At 37.5% G+C, this 23654-nt stretch overlaps 1 protein-coding gene across 2 annotated transcripts in view; it reads left to right on the top strand.

The window, feature by feature from the left end:
• Window positions 1-23654, top strand: part of Tcs4 (Threonyl-carbamoyl synthesis 4) — a 344103-nt gene that overhangs the window by 185225 nt on the left and 135224 nt on the right. For both annotated transcript variants that reach the window (XR_016546994.1, XM_090374528.1), the window contains exon 7: window positions 5164-5235. Coding sequence is in view for 1 of the 2 variants with exons in the window: in XM_090374528.1 (XP_090230654.1) it covers window positions 5164-5235 (72 nt within the window). In the remaining variant the exon portion in view is untranslated. The remainder of the gene's footprint in view (window positions 1-5163; window positions 5236-23654) is intronic.

Below are 23654 nucleotides of genomic sequence, written 5' to 3'. Positions count from 1 at the left end.
CCCAGATCTTTAGAATTTCTTGTACAGATTCCTTATTGCTACCTATCATCTCTGCAAGCAACTTCATTGAAACTGATCTGTCTTCAGTCACAATTTTTCTAACCTCTGTGACAATCTCCGTTGTTCAGAGTTCGGCTGGCCAGGTTTGGGATCATCCTCTAATGACTCACACCCTTTACAAAAATGAGGAAACCATTCAAACACTTGGTCGAGACAAATATTCATCAGCATAAACTTTTTTTAAATCATCAAAAGTTTCTTTAGACTTTTTCCCAATTTACAATAAAATGTGATAACTGCTCTTTGCTCCATTTTCAATTTTCCGATGACATGCACAAAACTACTATTACTCTTTCCGTCATAAATCACGAACTGCTGACCAGACGTTTCAACCTGCACTTGTTGTAAAGAGCATACTTTAGCAGATCTAATCATGTACTACTTTGGCCTCTTATGTTAATACTAAATGCAGAGTGCATGCAGCATTTAATTGGCACACTGTGTGGGAGAACCACCCCTTCAGTTCTCTCCTGGGCCACATCACTCCTGCTACTTTGAGCCCATTGCTTTGTTGAGAATAATACACTAAAGTAGGGTGACCATGCTAACTGGTTTAGCCAGGACAATCCCAGACTGTTGTCCTGGCAAGTTTGGTATATGACCTGGTTAAAAATATTTTTATTTCAACTGTAAATTTTTTACTGGTCTATTTTTCTATTCAATAGAGATTAATTAACACTAACTTCCCAAGGAATTTATGGCTTCCGAGTTACTTAACAATAGAATTATTCACAAATGTAGAATCTTACGTAAACAATAAATATGGAATAAATAAATTATCATGCTATTCTGATTCTCAAACACAGCAGTACTTTCTGTCACACAACCAGACAGTGAACCAGCTAAACCATATGGCAACCCGTGGGTGCCTGGCAGTCTGCGAACTTATTAATTATCTATAATAATTAATAAAATATTTTTTATTTTCAGACATGTCAATCTTGGTCATTCTTAGTTAAAATACAAAATTCATTCCTCATTTTAACTAAGTGATTTTTTGTAATAATTACCACTGAACTGACCAAAATTTAAAAAATATATATATATAATAAACACAGTTCTTTTCATTTATAAAATCTCTTCACATTATGTGAACAGATTTTAATGTAACTTTATTATCCCACATTAAAAAAATTTATAAATTTGATTCGTTACGTATTTTGTTGCAGTTTTTAAACATATTTTTAAAGTTAAATTATTTGTTAATACACTAAATAAAATATTATTAAAGTACTCAGAAAATTAGAAAATAATTTACTTTACTTATGAAGGTACATATAAATAAAAAGACGCGATTTTCTGGATTTTCTTCTTTGGAACACGTTTTGTCCCTGTCCTGTTTTTTGTAGGTCATCCTACATTAAACTGATAGATATGTAAATGCAAAATAGGTTTGTTATATGTATTATGCTGTACAATTATGTTTGTATAGGTTTAAATTACTTATAGCCTTAATACAAATAAAATATCTTAGGTAAAACAAAAAAAATATGCTAACCTGCATGATTAGATCCTACTCTTATTTACCACAATTAAAACCCTGCAATTCCACTACTATTCACTACACTGCTAGTTAGTGATACTACATTCATGCCAAATCACCGATACAAAAGCTCTACGAATATTAATGTTGTACATTATGTACTACATGGTAAAGCCAAGTTATTAAAACAAAATTGTTTTAAATTATAGTTTATTATGGGCCTCTTCTGATACTGACTACACTTCTACAAAACTGTGTAGAAACCTCCTAGTATCACCTAAATCAATGTTATAACAATGGCGGAAAAATTTAAGCATTCTTATTGATACAATATGGCATTAGAATTCGACTGCATTTTTTTAAGGAATTACTTCTTATTATAAAAAGGCCAAGTAGAGAACAAATGTACCAACTTAATTAGAGAATCACAAATAATTACTACACTACTAATATATCAAATCAAAATTTATAAAAAAACAATTTTTAAACAATAAAGAAGTTCCACTTAGTAGTCCCTAAAAAGCTGCATGTTCAGATAGTCTTGTTATAAACAAAACTTCAACTCAACGTTTCCGAAGCAGGCAAAGTTTGCAACAGTATGCTACATGCATAGGAATCCTTGACACAATCAAAATTTGTTGTCTGATAGAATATCTAAGCGGAAGTCTTTTCTCACTCAGGGTAATTTAAAAGTTGTGCAACCAGAATATGCACTGAAGTAATTACGATAATTATAATGATAATTAGTAATATATTATTAAACTATATTACTTATCATTATCAAAATTATAATAAATGTTGAAAATGTCTACTTGAATGTCAGTCCCTTTTTTTCCCCCTTCATGTGTGAATATGCAATGTTTGAATGTCTTTTTTTGCACTTTCATTCTGTCTATTAGTTTTCAGTTTCTCCAATGTGGGGTTTATTTTTATAAACTCTGTCTTTTAACAATTGGATCCAAGCATTACTGAATAAAACATGGTCCAAAATGCAGTTCCATTTAGATCATTAAAGTTGCAAAACCAGCAACAATAATGCAAACTTTTTTTATTTATCGAGTTGTGTAAGTTACTGCATAACATGTATATGTGATAGGGAGGGAAGTCTTTTTTTAACTTTTTAATAGTTCTTAATACTTGAATAAGAATATCCCAAAAAATCAGCATATTCCTGCTGATTTTTTGGGCCATGGAGTATCTTGAAGTTGTTTTGTCTCCCACTTAGCAATGAAGGGTGCTCAGCATTCCCCTTCTCATTTCATGAATGCTACTTGATTCATGAAATTGTTGATTTATGTGGTGCTAGTGAAACAGGATTTTTTTTTGTCCTCGCCTCTTTCCCATTTTTTATATATATATATATATATGAGGTCAGCGTTTTTACTGTTTTGGCATGCAATTTTTACAGCCTGATGCCAACCCTGACCCTCCGTATTTGGTGGTCACGGGCTCGAACCCCAGTCTAGTCAAGAAGTGTGTGCTACACACTGCTGCTCCTGCTCACCTGACTACAGAGGCGCCGCTAGTGAAACAGGATAATTTTCTCAAAATTCAGCTTTGACATTTGCATATAGTATTTAGCAGTTGACAGTACAAATATTCTTTTCAATGGAACAGTCATCCAACAGTCAATTACTCTGGCTGAAAGCAAATTCTCACACATTTATTTGGCAACCATCCTTTTTCAATTTAAATTTATGTACTGTTATGTGTGTTGTTGAGAAAGTGTAAGGATGCCATCATTGTTTAGTTTACTCAATCCATTTAAAGCCATAAACACTTCATTAGATATCTTCACAGGTGCCTAGTTTCCAGGCGCTACAGTTTGCCAAAAAGAAGTGTCACTTGGTAATAGAAACCGTTTGTATCCCTGACTAACTATGCAGTAAAAATATGTAATGTTCCTGAGCACTCCATCTGGACTTTTATCCACAGTGGGTGAATGTATGGAGTACCATGAGTTTCTTGAAGGGGTGTAGCTACATTACAAAATGCTCTATTCAGACTAATGAAAATTGCTCTCTAGATTACTTTTGGAGAATCTCTGATTTATAGATACAAACCTACAGGAATCTGTTTACAAGACCTAATGCAGCAGTGGAATGTACATCTAATGCATATCGATACTTGGAACCAGTACAACCCCCCCGTAGACAATGTATGTACCTCATAGTGATAGCTACTTTTGCCAGTGGAGTTTGGGGGGGCCCACTCCTTTACAAGGCAAAACATTCAACAATTGCATGCTAGCTATACTTCTGCCAATGCCTGGGCATTTGTTATATACAGATAGCTCAATAATCCGTAAAAGGAATCTGAATTAGGTTTATGTTAGAAGATTTCTTGCTGCTTGATCTAAACATGTAATATATAATGTTAACATTATAATATTACATATTTAGATGTTAAAATCTAATTCATCTGTGGGAGTTGCAGTGATCGTTCCCATTTATACAATTGTTGTCTTGCTACCACTGAACAGTGTATATACTGCCAAACTGAATATAATTAATAGGGCCTTAACCAGTCTTCAAGATCTTTCCTTCATAGACCATAATCTATAAAATTCTGCTCAATCAAAATAAACAGACTGTAAAATTCTGCTGAATTCCTGGTCATGCTGGAATACTGAAAAATGAATGTTTAGATCAAGCAGAAAGAAACCTAACATAAACCTAATACAGATTCCTTTTACTGATTATTAATAAGTGATACAATGGATATGTATTGAAGAGTGGACCCAAATACGAATGCCCACACACATAATAAGTTCTTTGAATAAAGAAGCACCCACAATTATAGAAATTTAGCTTCTGGTTAAACAGGCATGAAGAAGTCATACTGGCCAGAGCAAAGATCTCACATGCTGGGGAGGATCCCCATGCTTACACTGCCACTTCTTACTACTATAAGGCATATTCTTATAAAATGCTGATTACTATGCTGCCAGAATCGCATCTTTCCAATTACTCTAATCCGCAAGAACCATTAAAAACTAAGATTGGAACTGATGGCAGCTTAGTAGAGTTTTTCATTATCTGAAAGTGATAAACCAATAAATCCACTTTTAAATCTGTTTTGTATCACTCCACAGTAAAGGTGCATTTTGGCCATAGTAGCCCTTGCACCAGTGAATTTCCATTCTGACTACAGAGCCTAGAATGACTCAGCAACAGGCCCACAATGAAAAATCATAGTGCCGAAATAAGCCATTGCTGTTCCAGACATCACACAGTACAATTTTGGACCAAACGTTTTGTAGGACTTTTAAGTTTGTAGGTGTAAAAAATATGTAAATTTTTTCCTTTAGACAATTATTTAGCTACTAGGTCACAACAAATTTTTTTCAAATTTTCTTACAATTTAGTTTATTTCTAAATTTGTCATTAATGTAAGTTTCTTAGAACAGTTAACAAAAATTTAATTTTATATTTTTATTTTCATACAAGTATTTACTGTTTTAGTTCTAACAGCCACCTCATAATTCCTGCAACACTTATATTAGCTAACACTAACTTTTTAAAATATGTATTAATAATAAAAAATTGTTCAGTGTTCTGATCAGTTTTTTTAAAAATATTATTGTAAAGAATTGTGTATTTTTTTATTTTTTTTCTAAGGAATGGTGTAGAAAAGATGAGAGCTGGCATTGGAATCACATATGATGCAGATAGCCTTTGTGTTGAACCAAAGTAAGGTTCTGTTTGGTCTTAATAATAATAAAAAAATTGGATTTATTAATTAGAAATATCAAATTATATCATTATAAAATGTATGTATGTATGGTATCATGTAGAGCAGCTCCCACATGCTAGTTCAACTAAACCGTGGTACACTGTGATGATACAGAAACTCTGCAGAAAAGCTTGAAATGTATGTGTTGTTGTGTTTCTGGCCACTTTGCTACCAGGAAGCAACAAGCACCAGCAAGGTGCATCCAGATACTTGTCTATGCCATAAGAAGGTGGGCCACAACTGTGCGAACTGCAGAAAACCAAAGTGTCATGTATTGAATGTCCAAACCATTCAAAAATTGGATGAATAAAATAATAATAGCAAAGTGATAAAAATAAGAGGAATTAAAAAGAAATAAAATTAAAAATAAGGAATTGACAGCAAACTACCAAAAAAAAATAATAAATAAAATAAAAAAAAAATTCCACAGTGTCGAATTTTTTTAAGGACAAACACAATAGAGGAAAGAATAGCAGAAAAAGACATCAATTAAAAGGGGACAGAGGGAAGAAATAAAGATTCCACACAGAATAACCTGTGCCAGCAGACAAAATCCCACTTCAGGACCAGCCTGAGGCGTGTGGGAGACAGGAAAACAGTGATCGTTCAGCATCGTACAAGTAAGATTAGGAGCTGTCCAAAGTCAAAGGTGGTAGTGAAGATGATACTTTAGCTAAAGATGGTGGTATCAACGAAATGGAGACAATGAAGGTGATATGCTAGGCTGAAGATGAGCGAGAATAGAAGTAGTTCCCAGAATTGAAGCACTAGTGGTGAATTGTCTGTGTCTGGTGAAGGCTTTATGTGCAAAATCTTGCAGAAGATTAATTTCTCTTTGGAGTCCAAAAGAGATAACTCATTTCCTAGAGAAAATGGTTGGCACACATCATACAGAGCTGACTAAGATCCAAGTAATATGGACAGGTGAAAAGAACATTTAATCTGTCTGATTCCCCCCCATAACTGTCACAGTTATGGGGGGGAAATCAGACAGATTAAACATAGCAAGTTTACTGCAAAGGGAACCATGGCCAGTTAGAAGAAAAAAGGAGTATGGAGACTTGGACAGAACCATTTAAAAACAGACTTTTGTAAGGCAAAGGACATGGATGGAATAAACTTTCTTTTGACCATACTTTGGAAAAAGAAGACCACCGATCTTGCCAAAGTTTGACTAGGTGGTTCCAGCAACAAGTTTTAGGATCGCAGTGGATATTAAGAGTTACATCTAAAAGGTCAGTAGTCAATGTAGTGCAGCAGTCAAGACAGTGTGACAGGAATGACTTATAATTAAGAGGATATGTCTTTGAACAGCAACTTTCTTAGTATACCAAAACTGTGTGCCAGCACCTAGATACAAATTGGAACAAACACTACTTTGTAGTGTTTGTTCCAATTTGTTCCAACAAGGATTGATGCGACAGACAGATAAGCATAGAAGTATACATGACTGTTTTATCATGAAGGTGCAAGATGTGTTTCTTAAAGTTTAACTTATGATCTAGAATAATACCCAAAAATTTATACAGTCAATTCCAGTTATTTGGGACACTACCGGGACTAGTGCATTTTGGCCCGTTTAAGCGGCCGCCCCAATTATCTGAAGTTTCACATAAATAGTTAAAATTACAATGAATCCCCCGCTTTACAATTGGTTCACTGTACAATCAAATCACGTTACGGAGGACTCACCATAATAAAATACCATTCACTATACGATGTGTAGTAAGCGCCAGTCATTGTGATCACGTTTGTGAATTGAATTTTGATTCTATTAAACATCAATTCTAATTAGTGAAAATAGGAGGAATATTATCCACAGGCTATAAAGTAACGTAATAAAATAACGTAAAGATATATTAAGCACAAATTTACCCTTTATTACCTTACCAATTAAAAATTAAATGATACGTGAAAATCGGAAGAATATACGTGTTAATCAGAATAATTAATACGTACTGTGATATGTACATACTAACTAGTTGACATTTCTGTTCACTGACATTTGTGGGTGGGGGTTAAAATTTAAAACAGTAAAAAGATAAGCAATCTTTTTACTGTTTTAGATAAGCACAAATTGCAAGTAACACGATACATGCAAGTGAGAACGGAGTAACAAATTATGAAGCTTTAAAAATAGGAATGAAGAGAAGATTATGAAAATTAATTTTTTTTTATAATTGAAGATTCCATCAATTCACACATTTCACCATAATAACCCCAGAATTCCAGCTGTCGATTGCACTAACAGAAAAGCCCAATAAACAGGTGACTGCTTATTGTTTTATGGTTGTGACCTCCAGAAATCTGACCGAACCATGTGGTACAGTCACAGACAATCGTAGGTGCTGTGGTTTCCTGCTCTGATTAAACAATATGTTGTCCCAATTAACGAAGTAAACCCTGGCTATTTTCTCGATTGGGTTCTGTTTTTTAAGATTTGCCCCAAATAAAAGGCTGCCCCAATTAACCGGTGGCCTAAATAACCAGAATCCACTGTATATACATCATTATGAAGACGTGTATGTGAGAGAGAGAGAGAGAGAGAGAGAGAAAACAATAATTGAGACAGCTCCATTACTCAGCCATGCAGCAAGAACGGAGAAAACGTGGTATAATTATTTATCCAGTATCTGTGAGGATTAGGGGTTGATGGACACATGAATTTGCCAGTTGGATGAGCATTACTCTTATATAGTTATTAATTCTCTGGATTTATGACAGAGAATGCCTTTTTGACCCTCTTTGTCCTCTTTTCTGCTTTATTATACTAGAGTTGGTATCATAGAATTTCCTCCATATTTTGGGAAAAAAAAAAAAAAAAGTTTTTCTAAAAATAGTAAAACTCCTGACTTGCAGAATATTTAAAATATTTTGTGAGCTTTTTTAATATCATTAAAGAATACAGCCATGGTAAACACCCGAGAATGGTTTGCTGTAATTGTTCAGTTAGAGATTTAAAAAAAAAAGGGCAAACTTCATTCTGCAGTTTTTCATTTCCATTGCAATGCAATGTATATACAGGCAGTTCCCACTTTACGAGTTCTTTTTTTCAAGTATAAATAAATGCTAAACATTTGTACATACAATACAGTACTATTGTGCATGTGTTTGTTCATGAAGATGAGAGCTTCTCACTGATTCACATAACATAAAGCAGTTACCACGTTGACGTTCAATGGTTGTGTTGCTCTTCGTTTTCGCTGTCTTGTCTTATTTCAAATTTATCTCCCTTATTAATACTGTACAGTATGCCAAACTGAAGTAATACTATGCAGTGTGATGTTAATAAAAAGAAACAGCGAAGAGGAATAACATCGGAAACAAAATATGAGATCATAAGCAAACATGCTGCCAGAATGACTGTTAAAGAACCATCAACAAGTGACGCACCATCAATGATGATGATGAAGAATAAACATTCTTTAACATATGTATGACATAAACAATTTCCTTATTGTTATAATTTGCTTGATTTTCAAGGCTATATTTTCATTTCTTTGGATAAATAAATCATTGTTTAAGCATAAACTATTGTTTTGTTGACCTTTATTTAACATTACTATGGTCAAATTTCATTGTTGAGAATGGTCACTGTTTTTAACATTATGTCTATGGGAAATAAATTCTCCCTTTGAGTGTGCTAGGAATGAATTAACTTGTAAAGTCAGCAGCTACCTTATTATGGTCCAGGGATGATAGCTGCACCATAATGGATGCACTAATATAATTAAAGATTTATTTTCAAAGAAAATAAATTAGGTTTTTGACTCCTAACCTTTTTTTTTTTTTTTTTTATGAAAACCCCAAACACGAAAGGTATCAAAACCTATAGTACTTCGTACCGTGCATTGGTTGAAGGAGAAGTATGGGGGGAGGGGGATGGGTTTAACCACTTCAAGCCTCCAATAAGCAAAGTGGTGGTGCTTGTCAGTTGAGTCTGATTTTATAAAACAATAGTTTATTGCAGTGTCTGGAAACTAGGCACCTGCAAGGTGATCTAAAGTGTATAAGGCCTTGAATGGTTTGAGCAAGCTCAATGCTGATGGGATTCTACCTCTTGCTTAGATTACTCACCTGAGGGGACATAAATTCAAATTCAGGAAAGACAATTGTAGAATAGATGTCCGGAAAATTGCCTCTAGCCAGCGGGCGGTTGGTAGTTAGAACAAACCTCCATCTGTCATAGTGAAGGTCGACAACTTAAATAAGTTCAAGGTAGAACTAGTGAAGCAATTGGAGTGAATGGATGGGTGAAATGGGAAGATTTTTTATTTGGCTGATGCTATATAAGCTTGCCTTCTTACATCATATGCTAATGCTAATATTCAAAATTCAAATATTCTATTCCTTTCCAATTAGTAAATTAATAAGAGGAGTTTACCTCAATATAGTACGTGGAACACTTCCGTATGATACCCTCCAGAAATTAAAACGGAAAAAACGAAAAAATCGACAACTTACCGGTACATTAAAGTAAAATATAAATAATTAAAGTAAAATATAAATAATTAAATAATCAATTTAACACAATTCAAAATCAATTCAAAACAATTAAAATTCAAATTAACGCAATTAAAAGAATCTAACGAAAATATTCAAAACGATTTTCCTTCCTGAAGCTGACAATGCTTTTCGACCGACTGTCGTGATCACAGGAATGAAAATTGATATATTTTACTTTAATTATTTATATTTTACTTTAATGTACCGGTAAGTTGTCGATTTTTTCGTTTTTTCCGTTTTAATTTCTGGAGGGTATCATACGGAAGTGTTCCACGTACTATATTGAGGTAAACTCCTCTTATTAATTTACTAATATTATTATCAACGTAGAACATATTGAGTATTACAGCTCTGATTCATACTAATTCCTTTCCAATAGAAAATTCAATTGAATAGAAATTTTCATGGGCCGACTGGACAAAATACAGAATGCACATCTTTCATAACTATATCATCTATTCCCATCAACAGTAATGGTAATAGGTTTACTTGACTGAAACAAAATGTGATTACATTTTGTTTCAGTCAAGTAAACGTGTCTGATGTCATTCCACAATATCAAGTAAAAAATCATTGAAAAATCAATTACAGGAACTCCTCGACTTACAGAATACTCCTTACGCAAATTCGACTTTACCCAAATTTTTGCCGGCCAGTGCAAACTGAAAAAAATATTGAAATGTATTTTGCATCCATAGGGATAAATGGAGGTATTGTGAAAATATCGTAATGTGAACCCAATAACATATTGTTTTTATTGTTCCAAGTTCTTGGAAATTGAAAATTTCGATATATTACTAAGCTGTTTATCTCTCTAAAAGGTCACATTTATAATGGAAATTGCACTACACTTTAATCATTATCATATGTTCCTGTTATAAGAATCAATTTTGAATGCCTTTGTGATATTTTTCTGAAGCATGTTTTATGGAGTTCATGACCAAAAAACAATAAAAACAATTTGCACTCTCCAGTTTATTGGGCTTTTCTGTTAGTTCAATCTAACAGAAAATTATGGCCCAGTGATGACCCAAATTGGGTAGTAAACTCAATCTTATTGCATTTGCAATAATCCCGATAAATGGAATTCTGTGGGTTTTTATGTTACGGTATTATAGTGAAATATGTTCCCTTCACTGAAATCTTCAATCATATAAAAAACAAATTTCAGAAAATTCTCTTCATTCTTATTTATATATTACAATGATGAAGAGAAAGGGACCAACAGAACTGCAAGTTCTGGCAGTACTAGAAACGAAACAAAATTGATTTAGAAATGAAGATTTAAATGATTAAGAAGTGTGAAGCAGGGCAAAGTTTGTCATCTATTTATTGCAAGGAAATTAGATCTTGCTGCTTCAACAGTTTTGTTTTTGGTTTTTTATAGTGCATGGGCGACTAAGGCCATGATGCACCAAGCTTCAACAGTGAATACTATTTTAAAGAACAATGCACATATAAAAGAACATATCAAAGGATCAGTGAACTTAAGATCGACAGTGATCACAAAACAGTATTCAGGTGCCATATCGAAGGTGGAACAGCTATTAATAATATGGATGGAAAATCAGATTCAGAAGCAAGTGCCCCTGAGTCCCCTCGACGTGGGCACCTGTACGTGGTGAGGGGACCTCCCAGTGATGCTGCTGGACTACCAGACTAGCATCACTGGGATCCAACGCCCACAGCCCAGGTTCCAGGCTTACATCAATGGAATCCGGCGTGTTTGCCGTGCGCTGCGACCCGTGGAAATTCGGAAAGGGGGATCCTGGTGGTTGAGGGGCCCAGCTTCAATACACCACTTTGGCCCCTGCTTCGACAAGACGGGTGGTCCTGGAAGGCCCGGCTAGGATCAATCGGTTAGTAGGCTCTCCTGCGAGAGTCAACCGTGTCAATGCCACGCCCCTACCCTCATGGTCCGAGGGACAGGATTCAGGCTGGCGACGGTGCGGGTATAGTGTCTGGGTAGCCCTGGAGTTCCACTCCCGAGCGCATTTATTGCATGCTGGGTAGTGGACGTCCCTTTGGGCTCTGTGGTGGGTGGGGAGCCCGGGCACTGAACAATTTAAAAAACTATATGAATCCTGATAAACTTACTACTTCAGGGGCCCCAACCCGGTCCCTATCTGAAAATTTAGACACAGATACAGATAGCATTATTGCTAAAAAGAGGCAGCGAACGGAATCACGATCAGGGCCTGTCCCAAGGTTCTTAATCATGCATTCTACCAATGAGACACCAATTGGTAAAATTTCACCCTTTTTTTATTCAAAAAGGGTTAGACGGGTTAGCAGGTTCACCCAAATCAGTTAAGAGGCTTCGTTCTGGAGACCTTTTAATTGAAACTAAAAATGACAGGCAATCTGAACATCTACTCCGAACAACATCAATCGGAGGAATACCTATAACAGTGACACCACACAGAACACTCAATTCATCGAGAGGTGTCATTTCGGAGTGGGACCTTCTCGACGTAACCGAGGAGGAAATCTGCTCCGAATTAAAACCCCAGGGAGTTATTGCCGTCAAGAGAATTACTGCGTGAAGGGATGGAAAAATAGTTAAAACCAGGAGCGTTATCCTGACTTTTAACTCTCCTAAACCTCCTGATGAGATTAAAGCTGGATACATCAACTGTTCAGTGCGTCCATACGTTCCGAACCCTTTACGGTGTTTTAAATGCCAGAAGTATGGACATTCTCAAATGGCCTGCCGTGAAGTCCTTGCATGCGCTCGATGCGGTGCAAAGGACCACAAAACAACAGCATGTTCAGCCGCAAAACCCACCTGTATTAACTGTGAAGGCGAACACCCGGCCTACTCACGAGCATGCCAGAGGTGGAAAGAAGAAAAAGAAATTCAATGGCTGAAGGCAGAGCTAAATATATCATACCAGGAGGCAAGGAAATCGGTCAAACCCCTGAATATCAACAAACCTACCTACGTCCAGAAGGTAGCAAGGAGATGTTCCGTCGGAACTCAGATGGACATGACCATTCCTCCAAAGGAGTCTTTCACTCCCATCGCGCGGTATCTCTTAAGTTCTAAAAAACCTGCACAAAAGGACCAATCAGCTGCCACTCCTATATCGGTACCTCCTAATGCTCCACAAGTAACAAAGGTAATTATGAAAGAAAAGAATAAGAAAGGGGAAGTCCCCCCTAGTATCCAAGAAAAGATGGATGTCGAGCAGAAGGAGGTACCCGAAGATTCAGTCTTCGAACTCTTTGCGGAGGAGGAAATGGACACGGGACAGCGTCCATTCTTCCCCAAAAAAGATAAATCCAAGACTGATAAAAGTAAGCCCTTAGCACCTCGGAAGCCGCCTGATGGACCCACCAAGCCAAAATAATGGCTAAATTCCTACAATGGAATTGTCGTGGATTCCGGCGAAATATTGATGACATCAAGGCCCTCCTGCAAAAGCACGAACCAGTTTGCTTTTGCTTGCAGGAGACATATCTAAAGGCAAATGATGATCCCACCATGCACAACATCACATTTTTTCGAAAGGATAGAATTGCGGATGGCTCTGTACATGGGGGAGTGGCTATCCTTGTGGGTAACCAGACCCCAGTGCAGCCCTTGCTAATTACAACCAGCATAGAGGCTGTTGCAATTCGCCTTTCAGTGGGATTTTTATTAACTGTGTGCTCCATTTATTTGCCACCTGGGACTGACATCACCCAGGCAGACCTTGATGATCTTCTAACGCAGCTGCCCCCCCCTTTCTTACTTCTCGGGGATTTTAACGGACATAACACTCTGTGGGGTAGTACTAACATCAATGGAAGGGGACGAGTCATAGAGTGTATGCTCAATGACAATGACCTTTCCCTTCTAAATACTGGAACAAACACCTTCTTCCACATGCCTATAGGCGCCTTCGTAGCCAGGTGGGAAGGAACAACAGTGCGTAGCACACGCTTCTTGATTAGACCGGGGTTCGAGCCCGTCACCACCAAATGCGGAAAGGTCAGGGAATGACCACCGCATATCCCGGAGCAATATGGCCTTAGTTGCTAATGCTCCTAAAAACCAAAAACAACAACAACCACATGCCTACCCGTACTTTCTCTGCCATTGATCTCTCTATCTTCTCCCCTTCTGTACTCCCTTCACTCACTTGGGAAGTGGAGGAGAATCCATACGGAAGTGATCACTTCCCCGTGATAACCTTGTTACACAGTGGGAGGCCATGTCTTCCTTTTAGGTTACCACGGTGGAAGATTGATCAGGCTGACTGGACTGCCTTCCAACATCAGGCAAATTTTGATCTTAGCACAGTCAGTCAAGAGCCTATCAATGATGCAGTTAAGTACATCACAGAAAATATTGTCCAAGCAGAATGCTGTTCCAAAAACATCTGTCCGGTTTCCACCATTTCCTACACCTTGGTGGAATTCACAATGCACAGCAGCAAAAAAGGCTCAAAACAAAGCGTGGGGGATATTCCGCCGATATCCTACCACGACCAACCTTATAGCCTTTAAACGTGCACGAGCCAAAACACGATATATCCGCCGTCAGAGTCAAAAGGAATCATGGATCCGTTTTACATCATCTATTAACCAGTCTACCAACTGTAAGGTAGTCTGGGATAAAATCCGGAAAATGAAGGGAAAATATACATCCCACCCTTTTTCAATCCTAGATTATAATGGATGCGCTATTGCAGATCCAACTGCAATAGCCAATTCTCTTGGGGAAACATTCTCTAACATCTCTGCAACATCTTCGTATTCCCCAGAGTTCCTGGTCCTGAAATATAAAATTGAAAAACAGGCACTTAACTTTAAATCTAAGAGCATTTATCCCTTCAACGGGGATTTCACTATTCAGGAACTGAAAAGAGCCCTCGCTCTTCCAAAGCAAGTGCCGTTGGACCAAATGGCATCCATTATGAAATGATTAAACATCTTTCACCAAAATCTATGGATTGTTTGCTCCTTCTGTATAACAGAATCTTTACTGAAGGGCAGTTTCCGGACTCCTGGCGAAAGGCAATCGTTCTTGCCTTCCCTAAGCCAGGAAAGGATCCAAAAGTCACCACCAACTATCGTCCTATTGCTCTGACTAGCTGTCTGTGCAAAATCCTGGAGAGAATGGTTAATTCTCGTTTAATATGGTACTTAGAATCAAATGACCTTCTCTCCAACATCCAGTGCGGCTTCCGAAGGAACCGGTCCACTTTGGACTATCTTATTAGATTGGAAGCATCCATCCGGGATGCTTTCCTAAAATGCGAACACTTGGTGTCGGTGTTCTTTGACATGGAAAAAGCGTATGACACAACTTGGAGATTTGGCATTTTAAAAGATTTACATAGCCTAGGCCTTAGAGGGAATCTCTCCTTTTTTATTCAAACCTTTTTAGCTAATCGATCGTTCCAAGTTCGTGTGGGATCCTCACTCTCTCACTCCTTTAGCCAAGAGGAGGGAGTACCACAAGGATCAGTACTAAGTGTCACACTTTTTGCCATAAAAATAAATTCCATCACAGAACAACTTCCTCCGACTGTAAACAGTGCCCTCTATGTTGATGACTTTAGCATTTTTTGTCAGTCGTGCAACATGAGGGTTATTGAAAGACAACTGCGGAAAGCCATTGATAGTCTGAATTCCTGGGCACTTGCTAATGGCTTCAGGTTCTCACCGGAGAAGACTGTTTGCGTACACTTTTGTCGTAAGCGTAATCTTCATCCTGAACCTGAATTAAGACCTGGACAAAATACTATTCCAGGAGCGGCGAACACAAAATTCTTGGGACTCATATTTGATAAAAAACTGACCTTTTTGGATCATATTCGTCAACTCCGCACAAAGTGCACAAGAGGCCTTAATATGCTCCGCTCGCTCTGCTCTTTATGTTGGGGTGCAGACCGATGCACCCTTCTACGGCTTTACCGTGCACTTGTGCGATCCAAATTAGATTATGGGTCCCAAGTATATTCTTCAGCCAGAGACAGTGCCCTTCGATGGCTGGACCCTGTCCATCATCAGGCTCTACGTATCGCTACTGGAGCATTTCGAACATCTCCTGTCCAGAGCTTATACGTTGAAGCAAACGAACCACCGTTATCGCTTCGACGTAAGCAGTTGTCTTTAAAGTACGCTTTAAAACTGAAATCCCTGCCAGACCATCCTACGTGGCCATCCGTTTTTGAGCCACGATGGGAAAGTTTATACAATACCCGTAAGACTGCCAATCGTCCTTTTGGTATTCGTCTCCAAGAGCTACTCAAAGAACTTAATATCAAGGTTGACAAGGTTGCCCAAACACCAAAGCAACCCTTTCCACCCTGGCATGCTCGTGTCCCGGCATGTGACTTGTCCCATAGAAATTGGGGAAAGTTGGACACTCCATCATCGGTCTACCTGCAGCTTTATTCAGCACACCGAGCTGAACATTCTGACTTCGCGCCAGTTTACACAGATGGCTCGAAGTCGGGATCATATGTGGGATCTGCTGATGTCTTTACAGACAGCACTACATCGGAGCAGATTCCCTCTGAATGCAGTATATTTACTGCAGAGCTGCACGCTATAGAGTTAGCCTTGGATCACATTAGTGAATGCCAATACCAACGGTTCATTTTATATTCCGATTCTCTCAGTGTGTTACAGGCTTTAATATCTGTGAGGTATAATCCTCATCCAGTTCTGTCTAGTATTCAGCAGAAGATTCACTTTCTCCTTGGACGTGAATATGATATCCGCTTCTGCTGGATTCCCAGCCACATTGGGATTAGGGGAAATGATTAGGATTAGGGGAAATCAGCAATTCCCAATAATAACTGCTGCCTGTCAGTCCCCTATACAGACTACAGGCAAATAATACACTAAAACATACACTCCCAATGGCAGGACTCGTGGAATAGACAGACTGGGAATAAACTATATTGTATAAAGCCTGTAATTGAACCGTGGCAGTCTAGTCTGTGCAGAAATCGTAAGGAGGAAGTTGTTCTTGCCCGGACCCGCATAGGACACAGTCATTTAACTCATTCGTTTTTGCTGAGGGCTGATGACCCTCCTATGTGTGTGTGTCCTGTGGCACAATTTTAACTATCAAACACATTTTAATTGATTGTCCAGATTTTAGTAATATCCGTTTTACTGCTTTTAATCATCTGACTGAGCCGTATACACTCAGCCAGATTTTATCCGACAATGACAATGTGTCTGCTATTTTTAGATTTTTAAAATCAATAAATATTTTTGCTCGTTTATAAAATTTACATTTTTCTTATACCTCTTGACATAGTGACCTAACTAATTAGGTCACTGAAAGTTTAAACTTTTTTATAAATAACATGGTCTTGGCGCATTATAGCCTTAGTAGCTAGTGCGCCAATAAAATCAAAACAAACAAACAAACAAACAAAAGCCCCTGAGTCCAGTGGCAATTCAAGCAAAAGCAAGAGGTATTTATGAAGATATTAAGGATAAGTACAGTGAACCCCAAGCTAAGTTCATGGCAAGCAACGGGTGGTTTAATAGGTTCAAGCATAGTGCTGGTTTCCAAAACATTAAAGTATACAGTGAAGTCACCATTGCTGATTTGCAGTAGCAGAGAAATTTTGTGATGTGTTGGGAAACATTATTGATGAAGGCGGCTATTCAATGTAGCAAACTTTTAACATTGATGAGACTGCTCTGTATTGGAAAAAAATGCCGGATCGAACATATATTGCCAAAGAGGAAAAGACAATGCCAGGTTTCAAGGCATCAAAAGATAGAACCATGCTCTTGCATGGGAGATTACAGATTAATACCACTGCTTGTGTACCATTCTGGAAATTCTCGTGCATTTAAGTACATAAATAAAGCCACCTTACCCATGCATTTCAGATCGAACCAGAGAGCATGGATAACAATATCTCTCTTTGAGGATTGGTTTAAATGCTGCTTAATTCCCGAGGGTGAAAAATATTGTAAAGACAATGACATTCCTTTCAATATTTTGCTTCTATTCCTTTCAAGATTTTGCTTCTATTAGATAATGCTCCTGGACATCCTACGAATCTATGTTCTCATGTTCGAATTGATTTCAATTCGAACATGGGAGTCATATTTCTACTGCCAAACACAGCTTCACTCATCCAACCTATGGATCAGGGTTTTATTTCATACTATTTATGCACATTTGCTCAGGTATTGTCTGCAGTAGACTGTGAGAAAAATTTTACGTTGAAACTTTTGGAAATCTTACAATATTTACCATGCCGTCTTAAATATTAAAGCCTGGGCAGAAATTACTAAAAAGTTGTTTAAATGGTGCATGGAATAAAATATGCCCACGGCACGTAAAAGGCTTCAAAAGATTTGAAAAAGATGAACCTTATGAAGAGGTTACAGATAAGATTGTAAAGGTTGCAGAGCTACTTCAGTTGGAGGTTGTTGCCAAAGACAACAAGTTTAGAGGAAGAAGAGAAGGAATTATCTAACAAAGAACTTATTGACTTGCAGGCAGTGATAGTGAAAGAAGAAAATGCTGATGAAGCTCAAGATGAGCCAAATAGAAATATCAAATGCACTGGGAATCATATTTTCTCAGTTGTCTTCTTCAAATGCTTGTGACCAACCATTTCAAAAAATTAAAACTGTAACTGGGAAATCCAAACTGAAATCCTTATAATCAACCATTTACCAACTCAAGGAACAGTGCTGCTGGCTCTGATGTGTTATACTATATAATGCTCCAAAATTTAGATCAAAAACTACTATCTTCACTGCTGATGTTTTTCAATCGAATCTTCTTTGAACATACATTCCCAAGTTCCTGGCTTCATTCCTGTGTACAGGCAATCCCACAACGCAGTAAAGACCATTCTGTTCCTTACAACTACAGGCTGATATCTTTTACCAACTGTCTGAGCAAAACCCTTGAAAATGATAACATCACTGTCTCACTTGGTATCTTGAGTCCCAAAACTTGATTAACAACAATCAATTTTTGCTGATTCAGATTCTGAAAAAATCGATCATCCTTGGATGTCATGATTAAAGCTGAAGCAAACATCCGAAATGCATTCATCAAAAAGGAACATCTCATCATAGTCTACCTTGATGTTGAGAAAGCCTTTGACACTACATGGCCATTTAGCATCTTAAAGGATCTACATTCTCTTGGCCTGAAAGGCCATTTGCCATATTTATCCAAAATTTCTTACAACAAAATCCTTTCAAGTTTGTTATTGGGGAGCTCTCTCTAAAAACTTTGTCCAAAATGAAATTACACAAGGGTCTATTCTCATTGCCACTCTGTTCACAATTAGAATGAATCATATAATCAAACTCATTCCGAAAACAGTGGATTCATACCTTTATGCCAATGATTTCACAATTTTCTGTCATTCTCAAAATATGAACTACATTGAGCGCCAACTGCAAATATCAATTAAATGCATCCAGACATGGATGATGAAAATGGTTATAGACTATCCAGCCAGAAATCTACTGCCGTTCACTTGAATACCAGATGTAAAATGCATCCTGAACCTGAACTCCACTTGCATAACCCTTCTCTTCCAAAAGCTAATAGTATTTGTCTACCAGGCTTAATTTTTGACATCAAGTTAAACTACCAAAAGCACATTGAACATCTCCGGACTGCTTGCCAAAAAAACTGTTCGTACTCAAGAGTCTTATCAGCCACAACCTGGGGAGCAGATTGTTACAGTTTGCTTCACTTATATATGAGGGGTGATCATTTAATTCATGGACTGGGGCAAGATTTTATGTTTACCATGCGAACTTTCCATAACTGTCGCTGGAGCTCTCCCTGATCAGTACTGAGCAGACTGTGCACGCCAGTACTTGTCGATCTAGTGTTGCATGAAGAGTTTTTTTTTTTTTTTTTTTTTTTAGCTGCATGTCACTGACGATCATTTTGAAGCAAATATCATGTCAGACATACAGATTGAACAGTGAAATGCGATTCATTATTGTGTCAGATGGGGCTTAAATGCATCGGAAAAAGTTAGAGATGAATGAAGTGTATGGTAATGAGTGTCTTGTTAGGACTGCCACATTCCAGTGTGAACAGTTTTTTTTTTTTTTTCTTTTGGTGTGAAGTGGTTTTTCCATCAAGATAATGCCAGACCCCTATGTCTAATATTGTGCTGGCAGTGATCACTGCCATATGTGCTGAGGTTCTGCCACATCCCCATTATTTACCAGACTTAGCCCCGTGTGATTTATTCCTGTTTCCACATCTGAAAAAAGCTCTGGAAGGCAAGCATTTCTGTCCGACACAATGATGTTTGCAGAGCCACAATGGAAGCACTTCACACTCTTTCGAAAAATGGCTTTCAAGAGGCATTTAATGTGTAGGTATGATGGTGGCTAAAGTGTGTAAAGTTCAAAGGATAGCATTTTGAGAAGGAGAAATCCACAGAAGATTCAGATGATGAAAATTAAGATAAGATCTTCCACCAGTCCACAAATTAAATGATCACCCCCTTGTAGATCCATAATCAGATCACTCCTGGACTACAGCATGCCCATCTTCGATTCTTCTAGGGAGAATGATTTATCTTGCTTCAATCCCATTCAACATTTATCTCTTAGGACAGCTCTAGGTGCTTTCGGAACACCTCCAGTGCAAAGTTTAAAGCTCATCTAAATATTAGAGAAAAAATGTTATTACTGAACTATGCAACCTGTGGATCATAAAGTATTGACCAAGTAGAATGGATTGCCTGGATTTGGATCCACAGTTTTATGACCTTTTATAGAAACAAACCACAGGCAATTTGGCCTGCTGGTATTAGGTTAAAGGAACTAGCAGAAGATTGGAATACACACCAGAAAAGTCCTCATAGATCCTGTATATCCTGACCCTCCTCTGGCTGTCATAATGCTATCTTGTGACAATTATTTCCACCAATGGGGGAAACACTATCAGACATTAACAGCCACACACACTGCACACACTCAATGTTATCCCAACTTTGCTAAAATATGTAATGATGGATTGAAGTCTGAGAGTGGATCAGGTGCAGCAGTGGTATTCCCTGATACTACCATTTCTGTATCACTCCCCATAGAATGTAGTTACACCACTGAATTATATGCCATAAAGCTTGCTCTAGAAAACATATTCCTTCTGTCAATCCAAAACACTCGCAAAGTTCTTTATTAGCCATGCAAAACACGTCCCCACCTACTCATTCATTAATAAAGCTTATCAGAACAGAGTTAATTCGTCTCAGGGAGCATCGGCAAAAGGTTTTCTTCTGGATCCCAGGCTATGCTGGAATACCAGGAAATGTCATTGAAGATGATGCTGCCAAACACCCATTCAGCACAGCCCCAACAAATTTCCTAGTACCGTTCACAGATTACAAATTAAATGAATATTCGAAGTATATGTAAAGTATGATGAACACTTCAGTGGCAAGTGCAAATTCATAATAAATTCCTTCGAATTAAACCTGTACCAAAATTATGGGCTTCCAGCTTCATTACAAACAGACAAGAAGAAGTAATTCTAGCCAGAACTGAATAGGCCATATTCTGTTAACCCATCTGTTCCTTTTGTCAGGAAATGACTATCCTCAGTGTAATCACTGCCACGCGCCACTCACAGTCAAACATATACTTCTATTACACTTTGTATAGTAATGCCCATCTAGTGAGCCGCCTCCGTAGCCAGGTGGGAAGGAGCAGCAGTGCATAGTACACGCTTCTTGATTAGACCGGGGTTCGAGCCCGTCACCACCAAATACGGAGGATGCGGAAAGGTCAGGAAATGACCACCGCATATCACGGAGCAATATGGCTTTCGTTGCTAATGCTCCTAAAAACCAAATAACAAACAAACAAACAAACAAACAAACCATCTAGTGTCATTCATTTCTCTCGCAAACTTAAAGAAACCTTTGTCCCTGTGTGATTTCAGTTTTTGCCTATGATATGGCTAAATATCATAGGACAAAACTGAAGTCACGCAATTTTTTTTCCTTAAAACGAATAAGATTATATAACTGCTTCCACAGCAGCCAACATAGGTAGTATGAACCACTTTTAGGAGCAATATGGCCTAAGTAGCTATTCGTTAAATCCCATCAACAATAACAACAGCAGGATTCATTTGATATAATTTTAAGTGATATTCATTAGAATGAAATTTCAATACAACAAAAGGATTCTTCCACTCGAAGTTCACTGTGGAATTTTATTGTATAAGCATGACTAAACAGTGACACCCAATTATGCATAACAAAAAATTCCACGAGTACTTTCACTTGAAGTAATACATTGTGACAAAGCTTTTCTATTTAACCCTTCGTTGCTTGCACACTAAGTAGAACAGTGTACTCATGTGAGTTCTGTTGGACAAGTTTTTTGTTTTAATTATAAAAAATTTATTTTTAGATTTTTTCACTGATTTGAAAATGTTTTTTTATTACTTATAATTTGCTGAACTCAGTTCCAATATATCAGCCGGAAATAAATGAGTGAAATGAATAATGATGATGATAATAAGGAATGTTTCTATCATATTTCTTATTTTTCAAGTCACTCATCCCCTGAATTGAAACACAGGCACTAACATGGCAACTACTATGTGAGCAATTGTTCCTTGATCTTTGTAATTCTTTTTTTTGCAAAGCTGGCAAAACTAAAAATCCCTACATCAAGATAAGGCAACTCATGATGGCATCTTACAGATGCTGTGAGTATGGCAGTTTCATAAAATATAGAAACTTGCTCACCTGGTATCTCTTAAATATCAAACAAAAAATCGATTTCTTGCAGTTTATAGTAGAATTAGTAGGGGTGATGATGATGATGATGCAAGAAAGTAAGCTCATACATCATCAGCATAAAAAAAAAAAAAAAAAAAACAAAAAGCCTTCTCACATCACCTATCCATCCTTTGCAACAGGTTGACCACTTCTTACTTGAACTTATTTAAACTATCCACTTCCACAACAGATGGGGACCCCGGGTGCCAACAATTGTTATCAAGCGTTTTCTCTGTGCTTAAAGTGTGATTGTATAAAAGCAATTTATAATTCTTTTAAGTTCCTGCCCTTAAGAAATTTATTTATTTAATAACAGCTACTGTTACAAAAGTACTTGTACAGAGCAAGAAAGGAAAGCCACCTTTCTTTATTTTTTGTTGTTATTATTATTATTATTAGCCATATGGTGCTGCAGGTAAGCCTGAGGCTTATGCTGCACCAGCCAAAAAAAAAAAAAAAAAATTCAGAGAGAGAGAAATTACCAAAAAAGAGAAGAATCAAACCGATACTCACCTTACTACTTTATGCTTGGTCACACCGGGGACTTTTCCTGCCTCCCCGTGGTTGGGCTGGAAACATTGGCAGAACAGTTCATCTGTGAAGGGCCAAAAGGAGCAATAATGGAACAAAATGTGTTTCCTCCTCTAGAGCTGACAGGCTCTTGGCCAGACATAGAAACCGAACATGACACATCACAACCCAAGAGGTTTAAAACCAACTCCTCAGCGACAGATTTTCCTGCATTTCTCATAATGCACTCTCTTACAGATCATCTGCTCACTAAACTGTCTCCGTTTCTTATCCTGAAACACCTGGAAAGTCTTGCAGGATCTCCTAAGACAGTCAAGAGACTGCAATCGGGAAACTACTAGTAGGAACAAACAGCCGGAAACATTCAGAGCATCTACTGAAAATTACAAATTTTGCTGGAATTCCAGTAAAAGTTTCTCCCCCATGGAACCCTAAACACATCTGAGGCAGTTATATCCAGCTGGAATCTATTGAACGTCTCAGAGGAGGAGATAAGTCAAGAACTTCAGGAGCAAAATGTAATTGCAGTGAAAAGCATCATGATTAAAAAGGACAACACCTACAAGGAATATTATTCTTGC

The sequence above is a fragment of the Mastigoproctus giganteus genome, chromosome 1 (genome assembly GCF_048544385.1).
Source record: "Mastigoproctus giganteus isolate SK-2022 chromosome 1, ASM4854438v1, whole genome shotgun sequence".
NCBI classification, from domain to species: Eukaryota; Metazoa; Arthropoda; class Arachnida; order Uropygi; family Thelyphonidae; genus Mastigoproctus; species Mastigoproctus giganteus.
This window is presented reverse-complemented; position numbering and strand designations above follow the sequence as displayed.